The 11,244-nt window shown below is 50.8% G+C and overlaps 1 protein-coding gene across 3 annotated transcripts in view; it reads right to left on the bottom strand.

Moving 5' to 3' along the window:
* Positions 1–1,529: 1,529 nt before the first annotated feature.
* LOC105483992 (ring finger protein 130) overlaps positions 1,530–11,244 on the bottom strand; it is a 158,268-nt gene continuing 148,553 nt past the window's right edge. For 2 of the 3 annotated variants that reach the window (XM_071097995.1, XM_071097993.1), the window contains one exon: positions 1,530–10,686. In XM_071097995.1, the coding sequence (XP_070954096.1) occupies positions 10,577–10,686 (110 nt within the window). In that variant the 3' untranslated portion in view covers positions 1,530–10,576. The remainder of the gene's footprint in view (positions 10,687–11,244) is intronic. The other variant, XR_011624402.1, reaches the window with a different exon arrangement.

The following is an 11,244-nucleotide window of genomic DNA, read 5'->3' as shown; positions in this document are numbered from 1 at the left end:
ATTAGAGGCGTGGTGGCACGTGCTTGTAGTCCCAGCTACTCGGGAGGCTGAGGCAGGAGAACTGCTTGAACCCAGGAGGTGGAGGTTACAGGGAGCTGATGCGCCACTGCACTCCAGCCTGGGCAGCAGAGTGAGGCTCCATCTCAAAAAAAAAAAAAAAAAAAGAGGTCTAGTTTTTCCATATCTCGTCAACACTTGTTATTGTCTTTCTTTTTTTTGATGTCCATTTCTCGAGGGTGGGAAATGGTATCTCACTATGGTTTGGATTTCCATTTCCCTGATGACTAATGATGTTGAGCGTCTTTTCATGTGCTTTTGGGTTATTTGTATATTTTATTTGGAGAAATGTCTATGTCCTTTGCCCATTTAAAATTTTTTTTTATTTTGTTATTTATTTTTGAGATGGAGTCTTGCTCTGTCGCCCAGGCTGGAGTGCAGTGGCGTGATCTCAGCTCACTGCAGCCTCCGCCTCCCGAGTTCAAGCGATTCTCCTGCCTCAGCCTCCCGAGTAGCTGGGATTACAGGCGTGTGCCACCATGCCTGGCTAATTTTAGTATTTTTAGTAGAGAGGAGGTTTCACCATGTTGGCCAGGATGGTCTTGAACTCCTGATCTCAAGTGATCTGCCCACCTCGGCCTCCCAAAGTGCTGAGATTACAGGTGTGAGCCACTGTGCTCGGCCCCTTTGCCTGTTTTTAAATTGGGTTGTATTTTTATTGTTGAGTTGTAAGTGTTCTTTATATATTCTGGATACTAGACTGTTACTGGATATATGACATTAAGTCTACTTCTTAAATTATTTTAAGTATAATCCCCACACATCAACCCTATGAGGTAGGTATTTTATGATCCCTGTTTTACAGATGATAAAGCTGAAATCCAGAACGATGAGATGATTTGTCAGTTCATACTATTGCATGGGTGGCAAGGCAGCACTGTTGTCCAGACTGTTCTGGCTCCAGCTCTTTTCCACGCGTGTCAGACACATGCTGCCTTTGCCCCCAGCATTCACTTCTCCTGTCTGTGCAGTGTCGTTCATGATTCTGCAGTGGGAACCGGGCCTTAGAACATTCAGCTCCGGTCTGTCAGGTGAAGATGCATGGACTCCTGGGCTGTGGACGTGGAGCCCACGCCAGCTGAGGCCATCAGTGCATTCTGTCTGTGACCACAGGGGCTGGCTGGTGATGGCCACGTGCCTCCAACCAAGACAGCTGGGCCAGGGAAACACCGTTCTGACCTGGGCCACCTCCTGGGGAAGTGGAGCAGCTCTTGTGCTGCTGGGGCTACTGCCACGCTGAGCCTGGGAATTGGGTTCCCAAGGAGGAAGCAAAGTTGGCCTGTGTCTTGGTGTCAGCATTTGAGGGTCAAATCGCACCAAGCCTGACACAGGCATCCCTGGGCATTTTGGCTTTTGGGAGCCATTACATTCCCCTTTTGTGTTAGCCAGTTTTGGTTGGGTTTTCTGTCATTTGTAACCAAGAGAGTCCTCGGCGATACGCGTTACCACCAACAATACTCCATGTGGCCAAATCAGCTTTTTCAGTCGGTTTTTATTGAAATGGTTATATTAGCAAATTCTGCACATACAGGTGTACACTGTTGGCATGTAGGTATATACCATACAATTTCACTACTTGATTATACTTACACCAACCATGCAGACCGAGGAGCTGCGCTGCCCAGAACGTTTCAAAGGGCTGATGAGATCTGATTGTCAAGAACCAGCTCACACTCTACTTGTAGGTGTTTGCGTTCCAGACAAGGAAACTCCCCGTACAGGGAGGCCCAAACTGAGCTAATCACCAGTGTTGCTTCTTGAATATTGACTGTTCTTTCTGGCACAAGCTATCCAATGAATTAAATTAAAATTTTAATTAACATTCAAGTGCATAGTTTCCTTTTCATCCCTCAAGGTGGAATACAAGTCATGTGCCACGTTTAGGTATATCCCAAGCCTCCCCACCCCATATTACCTGTGTTACAGTTAGAAAAATAGTTTTGTACGCCATCTTCTGAGATGCTGTGCATAGTGAGCAGGAGCCTGGAGTGAGGTGGGCTCTTTGAATGACCCAAATATGAAAGGGGCAACTGTAATATTTTATGAGTGTAAAAGCTACAGAGGGTCCAAAACAACTGAGACACACGTGACCTCGGGCTTGCACCAGCTTCTCCTGTCCAGGAGCAGGATGCTTCCATCAGGTGAGAATGTTCTCCACACCTCAAATATCACTTCCTAGCTTGGAGCCTTTTCCTGTTTTTGTAATCACACTGGACAAGTTTTCTCTTTAGACAGAGTTATTGCCTCTCTGCAGTAGATCTGGCCCCAAGCCCCAGTCAGGAGATCCCCTCCTCCAGCTGGCTCAGCGAGCCAGGCCCAGGCTGTCTGAGGAACGCCTGGAGACAGCACCCTCTCTGCTTCTCTCCAGGATGGCACGTGTCGTCTCAGGCTGGGCACCCAGCAAAGGTGCCAGGACCTGGACCTGGGCCACACCTACTGGCCCAGTCCACAGAGCACAGCCAGCAACCTGCAGCCTTTCTGCTGAAGGAGCGCTTACTCACCTGAAGGAAAAGAAATGGCCAGGACGTTATACTCTACTAACCACCTCACCCCACTGTTTCTTTACAAACATCTTGGTTCAGTACCTCCCAGTCATTGGAGAAGTCCTTTAAATATCACATAGTGTAAATATACTTGCACTTAATTGGAGATAAAGGGAGTTCCAAAAGCAAATTTGAATTCACTCTGTGTTGGGTTAAATTTGTAAACCCCAGCTCAGAACCACTGTCTGTGATGCTCCACAGATGTTGGTGGCTATAGAGAGGTGGCTAGGGAAGGCGACGATCTGTGGATGGGTGGAGAACTGAGGAGGCCAAGTCAGCCTTGCCAGGCCACCATGTGCCGCCGGGAGCTGGGCAGCCTGAGAGGAGAGCAAAGATGGGCCAGGAGCCCCCGCCTCAACTGACAGGAGCCTGCTCACCACATGCCCCTGAGTTCCCACAGGAGAATGCATGTGCGCTGGGCGGGGTGCCACCCTCGGCTCGGGAGGGGACCTGGGCGGCATCTGGCTACCAGCACTGCTTTCAGGGGTGGCTGGGCCACCGAGAGCTTTTGTGGTGTGTGCACAGGGAGGAGGAGTCAACAGGAGGAACTCCGCAGCCCAGGCAGAGGTCTGAGCGGGCCAGAAGCACTGAATATTTCTGAAAGCTTAAAACTCAAGTTGCAGGACGTTCAAAGTTTGTTTTTGTTTTTTTTTTCCCCCATAAAGGATCTTCCTTCTTCCCCAAGTTAGAGTGAAAAAAAAACAGGAAAAAAATACCTTGAGCTTAGGGTGGAAAGGGAAGGAAAACCCAAGATGAGTCCAGGTGACAACTGGGTGGCCCCCACAGGGTCTTTGTGGGACCACAGGAGCCAAGACTCAGCAGCCGAGGCGGATGGCGCCTGCCCCTCCACAGTCACTGCAGGCTGTGGGGCCACAGCTGTGGAGAACGCAGGCGGCTGGAGACCCTCTCAGCCTCTCTTCTTCAAAGTTCAGTTTGTTGGGATCTTCCAGGACACCCACAAAAAAGAGGGTGAACCTTTAGCAATGTCCCAGAGGAGCTTCATGGCTACTGGGGGTCTCCTGACTCCCAACCCAGCCGCCTCAGCCAGGCCTCAGGAGGCCAGTGTGACCTTGAAACTCAGAGCCCCCATGAGACACAGGGGAGCCAGTCCCATGCCTCACAAGGGAACGTTCCTCCTAGATGCAGATTTGCTTTGCTTTGCTTTCCCTGTACTTGCCTCGGACAATAAGGAAAGGAATTCCAAGGAGCAGACACAGGCACCTTGTCCCCACCTGCCTTCTTCCAGTGTGATTTTCTGATGCTACAATACTTCAAATCCATGTAGGGCTTCTCCCAGTTCTTCTGCAAGGCTCTTAACCATAGCCCAGGGCACCATGTGAAGATTACAATCAACAGCCTTTCCTAATGGGTTAAAAGGAGGGTGTGTCGAAGCTTTGGAATGCTTTACCAACAAGGCCAAAATACAAGACCAAACTCCACGCCCTTCATATGTAACAACTGCTCTCACCAGACCTGGGAGGGGAAGGCGCTATTTTCAGCTGTGGTTATCGCCCTGCGATGAGCCCTTACTCATCTCCCCACACTCACTGACAATGTGGCCAATGTTGACTTTAGTCACATTAAACTCTGCCTCCGGGTGACACTGAACACAGGAGAGGAAGTGAGAGCTAGCTGGACAGCCGTTCGTGAAGACGGAAATCGTACTCAATTGCTTTTCTACATCCATTGCCTTCAGTAGCGCCTTCTGTCCACACTTTAAATGTCAGTGTCCCCAGGGCTTTATCCCAAGCCCCATCCTCATGTCACTGGGCGGGTCCAGCCCCACTCTGGCTTCCACCTCCATCTGAAATCAGGGACACCTCTCCTGACCAGCCCCCCTTGGGAGATTCTGCCTCCAGCGCATGTCAGTGTGTGCATACCTGTGGGGGTGTGTTGGGGAGGGAGAAGGAAGGAGGAGATTTGGGTGCCATAGATATTGTGATTACATGGAGATACTTCAGCAGGACAAGATGGCATGTCCACTTAAAACACAGCTTCTGGCCGGGCGCGGTGGCTCAAGCCTGTAATCCCAGCACTTTGGGAGGCCGAGACGGGCGGATCACAAGGTCAGGAGATCGAGACCATCCTGGCTAACACAGCGAAACCCCGTCTCTACTAAAAACACAAAAAACTAGCCGGGCGAGGTGGCGGCGCCTGTGGTCCCAGCTACTCGGGAGGCTGAGGCAGGAGAATGGTGGGAACCCGGGAGGCGGAGCTTGCAGTGAGCTGAGATCCGGCCACTGCACTCCAGCCTGGGCGACAGAGCGAGACTCCGTCTAAAAAAAAAAAATTAAAAAAAAAAAAAAAAAAAAGAAAACACAGCTTCTGACCGGGCGTGGTGGCTCACGCCTGTAATCCCAGCACTCTGAGACGCTAAGGCAGGAGGGTCACTGGAGCCCAGGAGTTTGAGGCTAGCCCGGGCAACATGGAGAAGCTCCGTCTCTAAAAATCTTTTTTTAAAAATTAGCTGGGTGTGGTGGCATGCGCTTGTAGTCCCAGTTACTCGGGAGGCAGAGGTGGGAGAATCGCTTTAGCGCGGGACGTCGAGGCTGCAGTGAGCCAAGATTACACCACTGCACTCCAGCCTGGGCAACAGAGTGAGATCTTGTCTCTAAAAAAATTCAGAAACAGGCCGGTGCAGTGGCTCGCACCTGTAATTCCAGCCTCTGTGAGGCCGAGGCGGGCGGACCATTTGAGGTCAGGAGTTTGAGACTAGCCTGGCCAACATGGTGAAACCCCGTTTCTACTAAAAATACAAAAAATTAGCTGGGTGTGGTGGCATGCACCTGTAAACCCAGCTACTCAGGAGGCTGAGGCAGGAGAATCACTTGAGCCTGGGAGATGGAGCTTGCAGTGAGCTGAGATTGCGCCACCACACTCCAGTCTGGATGACAGAGTGACACCCTGACTCAAAATAAATAAATAAATAAATAAATAAACACAGCTTTGCAGGCGGTCTGATGCAGGGGTCTGCACCCTGGCCACCTCACCCCCACTGCACCTCCACTGGCCACCAGGTTCGCACCTCCATGCCTCCTTCCAGAGCCCCTGCCAGCCCAGACCTGAAGTATCCCCACAGGACTCTCCCTGGGTCCCATCAACACCCACCCGGGCACCAGGCCTGGAAGCCCAGGTTTCTGCCTCAATCTCCCTCCTCTTCCACTTGGTGTCAGAGCCTGGGGTGGGGTCTGTGAATGCCTCCCCTTTGCCTTGGGCCCCAGGCAGGACTGGCATCCCAGGCCGGGGCCGTGCCCAGCCTCCCTGACCCCCAGTGCGGCTCCTTTTCTTTCCAGAGACAGGAGTCTGGTCCCCCTGGCAAGCGGTCCCTGCCCAGGAAGTGCTGTCCTTGCCTCCTGGCCACTGTCCTTGCCTTCTCTTGACTGTTCGCTTGGGCCTGTCTATGGCTGCAATGCCTCTCCTTCGCCTGTGCCCTGGAAGTCCCTCCTCATCCAGATTCACCCTCTTATCATTTGCTCTCACAGCCCAGTTGGTTGATAATGTGCCCATTGTCTAGAACAGCCAAAATTTTAATGGTCACGGATTCACCCCAACTTCAAGTATATGTGTTTGCACAGACTGAAAGCTTAATAAAAGTCTGCTGATGATATTAACTGTAGAACTCCACTCTTTTCTTTCTACATTCTACATCTCTAAAATCAGTGTTTTTGTTTCCTGACATTTAAGAGCAGCAACCACTTGTCAAGGAACCGCATTGCCACTTGCCAGCGGTTAATGTCAACCACTGACATTAACGTCACCTCCTTGTTTTCCTACAGCAGAGCCAATGCCTCAATAATAAAGGTTAACAGCAAGAGAACACTTTGATTTTTCTTCAGTTAAAACTAGCTTCAGCCAGGCGTGGGTGGCATGAGCCTGTGGTCCCAGCTACTGGGGAGGCTGAGGTGAGAGGATCACTTGAGCCCAGGAGGTCAAGGCTGCAGCGAGCCATGATTGTGCCACTGCACTCCTGCCTGGGCGACGGAGCGAGATCCTGTCTCTAAAAAAATAAAAATATAAAAAAACCAATTTGATTTAGCATGTAGCTCAATGAATGGATTGGATGTGAGGGGAATAAAAACATGAGAAGAGCTTCTAAAGCCAATAGAAAATGTCAAGTTTGTAAAATTCAGTAATCTCATTTTAAAAAATACTTTTCCATTTTAAAAAATACTTTTCCAAATATCATCAGACTCACTGGCAGCTGGGGCTGCTGCCGCATCACGGAGGCTGGCAGGTGCCAGATCAGTGCTCAAGACAGTGCCTTGTGGATGTGCTTCTCAGCCAGGCCTGAGGACCACCAGGGGAGCTGGGAGATGGGGCCTATCTGCAAAAGCAAGGCTCATCAGGATTGTGAGGAGTTTTTAGCTGGAGGCAGAGCTTGTCTTCCCAAGAGGAGGGCAGAGCAGGCAGCCCTGGGCAGACATGCTCACCACCACAACTGGCTGCTGAGCTCCACCTCCTGCGCTGGAAGCCCTGGCTGTCTGGCTTCCCGTCCCCCTGGAATAACAGGAAAGGAGGGCTACTACGGGCAGCTCCTCCCTTAGGATGTTAAAAGTCACCAAAGCTTGGCCAAGCGCGGTGGCTCACACCTGTAATCCCAGCTCTTTGGGAGGCCGAGACGGGCGGATCACGAGGTCAGGAGATCGAGACCATCCTGGCTAACACAGTGAAACCCCGTCTCTACTAAAAACACAAAAAATTAGCCGGGGGAGGTGGCGGCGCCTGTGGTCCCAGCTACTTGGGAGGCTGAGGCAGGAGAATGGCGTGAACCCGGGATGCGGAGCTTGCAGTGAGCCGAGATCCAGCCACTGTGCTCCAGCCTGGGCGACAGAGCGAGACTCCATCTCAAAAACAAACAAACAAACAAAAAATCACCAAAGCTTAAGCATTTGCATTTCAATAGTCACAACCAACTCCCAGAGGATGCTGATGGCTGCCCTGGCCCTAGACTTGCTCATCCTGCCATACATGCCCATGGTTCTGCTCACCTGGCACAGGCCCAGCTCACAGCAGTCCACTGGAGGCAGGGGGGTGGGTGTGTGGTGTAAATAGCTGACTCCTCAGCCTCTTCCTTACTTCAAATAGTTCCCCCTCAACAATGACTGAGGTTATCATACATTTCCTAATAACCACTGCTGGTGGCAAGACTTGCGAGAACTGAGACACTCACTCTCTCCACCCCCTCACACCCGCAGCAGGTAGAACGCTGCTCCCAAGTGCCTCAGGGCAGCGCTGCCCATGTGGCGATGTGTGACCTCACAGTGCTCGCCGGACAAGCAGCCCCGACCGCTTCCTGCCAGGGTCCCGACTTAGCAGGGATTTCCCCCAGCATAGCAGCTAGTGAAGAGGCTGTTATTTGGGATTAAAAAAGAAAAGCCATTCTTGGCTGGGCATGGTGACTTACAACTGGAATCCTGGAACTTTGGGAGGCCGAGGTGGGGGCGGATTGCTTGAGCCCAGGAATTCAAGACAGCCTGGGCAACATGGCGAAGTCTCACATCTCTACAGAAAACACAAAACTTAGCTGGCTGTGGTGGCGCGTGCCTGTGGTCCCAGCTACTCGGTGGGCTGAGGTGGGAGGATCACTCGAGCCCAGGAGGTGGAGGCTGCAGTGAGCCGAAGTTGCGTCACTCCAGCCTGGGGGGCAGAGCCAGAGGCCCTGTCTCAAAACAAAAACAAAAATAAAAATAAAAACCCGGAAACCAAAAACCAAATTTTCCTCTATTCCTGAAGAGCATGACCTTAATGAGAAGTTAGTGTCCCTCCTGACAAAGACAGGCCATTCTGTAGCTGAGCCAGAGAGTGACCCCGATTTTCCAGAAAAGGGTGTCGAGCTAGGGTCCATAGCACGGTTCTGAGGATGCTCCCCTGCAAGGAATGCCTCCTTGGTTATTCTACAGTGAATGTGTGCCCCAGATTTCCCAGAAATTCACATGTTATATTAATAGACAGATTCTAGGGGCCTGAACTTTTTATTTCTTCTCAAGTAATTTCATACCTTTTCAGTAAAGAAACTGTCTTGAGTGGAATTTAATGTGTACACCTTGGTGGGACCTCAAATCAGGAGAAAATGCTACATTGGGGTCTGAGTTTTGGTTTGGGAAAACAAGGAGGTGGTATAGACAACACGGCAACAATCAGAACTGAGCTCTCCTATCTCTCAGGTGGGCCAAACACATATAAATGCAGGCGCGTGTCTGGAACCTCCAGCAAATGGGTTCTAGCCTCCTGTAGACTCATCCTGTCTCTGAGAGCCCAATGGGGAAACCTGTTTCTTTGAACGATGCTATATTGAAGCTGCTCATTGAAAATATTTTTATAGTACAAAGACTATCGTAAAGAAAAAAAAAAAACAACCCAAAGCCCTTGGTAAAAGATAAAACACAAAAGCCGCCAAGACCTTTAAAATCTGCACCATTCTAGTCTCAAACGAGCGAAAATGAAATGCCACTGCTCGCTCTCTGACAACGCCCCTGAAGGCTGTCCCCATCCGGAGCTCTGCAGGTTTCTTTCAGGCACACCTGTGTCTGAGGCATGTTACTGACACGTCACGAGAAAAGACACTTTGGGAGAAGCTGCACGTGGAAAAATGGCAAGTGTCCACTTCAAATTCATGTTCCACAGTCAGTGAGAACAGGGCGGGGGATTCACGCATCTGCTTGGTTTGCCATCAGATCTGACCCTAGGGATGTGCAGACTGAGGTTCCTCTTCTCACAGCCAGGCTCTGTGCGCCTCACGCCCCCACGCAGCTCATGCCAGTGAGGACAGGCAGACTCAACTCAGGTGTGTCCTTTTGCAAAGAGGGTGTGCAGATTCGTTTTACAAATTTGCCCATGGTGGTTCTGGACTGGGATTACTCGCAAGATGCAATTTTCTCATCATGTTAATTCGATGTCATCCCAGGTGTGTGGGAAGATCCTGCATGTCCCTGATGCCTGGGATGCGGGCTGCTGCACCCTGTCCAGTAAGCCCGGCAGCTGGTGCTCCTGTGCCTTTTCATGCTATGCTGGGACTGGTGGAGGGGACTGGGCTGCACAGTGGACACTGAAGGTGGGAGCTTATCTGGCACCTGCAGCAAGAAGGGGGTTTGGTCCTCCCAATGAGACATTCCAGATCATTCTGTTTTTCACAACTGCTGGCCACCCCCCCTGAAATCACTGTGCCCAGAGACACTGCTGGGCTGGGCTCCTGGGTGCCACCTCCCTATACACACACTCCCTATACTCAGGGGTGGCCGAGTAGAAATGTCCACAGGCTGCAGGATGGAAGGGCCTTCAGTGTTTTTGTGCTGACATAAACACTTGTCACTTTACGTCATGCTCGACATGGAGGCTGGAAAATGGCAATGCAGATGGCTGCCTGGCCCCGCACACAGACCCGGCCCCACGGCCTGCGTCTCCCATAGCCCCGCCCTGGCAGGAAGTGGGTGGTCAGTCTCAGAGGAGATACAAAGGCAAGGCCTTCTCTCAACCCCCTTTAGAAGAGGCCCTTCAGCAGGAAGTAGAATAAGCGAGAGGGGAGCATCCAGAGCCAGTCAGGGAGCAGCACCTGCACTCCACACGGGTAGGAAGCTTCTCCCACAGGGAGGTACGCGTTGTAAGCAGGGACCACAAAAGGATGTTAAAAACCCCAGCTTCCCTGGCACAGAACAGCATGTGAGTGTTCAGAGATGCGTCTCCAATGCAACGTTAATCCTGGGCCCAGCCTCTTCTCTGCAAACAGCCAGGCTTGCTGGGCGCCCACCTTCAATGATCAGCTTGGGCGGGTTTTCAATACCACAAGGCTCACCTGGGCAATACTACTGTCCTCAATGCCTCACCTTGGGGAACTTTGCAAATTAACCCTGAACCCCAACCTGTGCTTGGAAAGTGCTGCCATTCTTCCAAAACGGATGCTGACAGGAGAATACAAAATAAGAAAGGTGATCAGAAATCAAATCACAAAAGCAGTGACCCCAAGAGCCCCTGTTTAAAATTCAGGTTTTGTTCTCATCATACATGTCCAAAGAAGGTTCGATTGTGGAGAATTCGCTTTCATACACCAGACTCCGAGGGGACAAGGAGTTTCGATGAAAAAAGTGACCACCTGGAAAAGGAAGAAGAGAAAGAGACTTAATAGGTCACCAGGCCTATGTTTCTCACACGGCTTGGAGGAAACAATGCAGGTTATCTTTGAAGCATGACGTTTTTCTTAACTATCCTTCATGTGGGGCTCTCATTAGAGAAATACAAAGAGTGCGGGCATCCTTCAATTCAAGCTTTAAGCATCTAAGTTCCAATCTTCGGATCCCCAAGAGACTAACTACTGGAGCTGCGCAAAGCAAAAGCTGCCTGGTGCTCTTAAAAGGTTCCACTTAGAAATGTGAAGACTTTTTCCTGGGCACACTATCTTATGGAGGACTGCCCCCAGCCCTCTCATGTGAGCACCTGTTCCGGTTTGGTCCTGGGGATGGGCATGGAGCCCCCTCACAGCTGGACAGACTTGAGGTGTGACTTGGAGGCTCTGATTTTATATATATATATATTTTGAGACGGAGTTTTGTTCTTGTTGCCCAGGCTGGAGAGCAGTAGTGTGATCTCGGCTCACTGCAACCTAATATGCCTATGTTGATCCTTCTGAATTTTTTCAGTCTTAGATTTTATC

This window comes from Macaca nemestrina, chromosome 6, assembly GCF_043159975.1.
Source record: "Macaca nemestrina isolate mMacNem1 chromosome 6, mMacNem.hap1, whole genome shotgun sequence".
Lineage (NCBI taxonomy): Eukaryota > Metazoa > Chordata > Mammalia > Primates > Cercopithecidae > Macaca > Macaca nemestrina.
The sequence above is the reverse complement of the archived record's forward strand: the minus strand, read 5'-3'. Positions and strand labels throughout refer to the sequence as shown.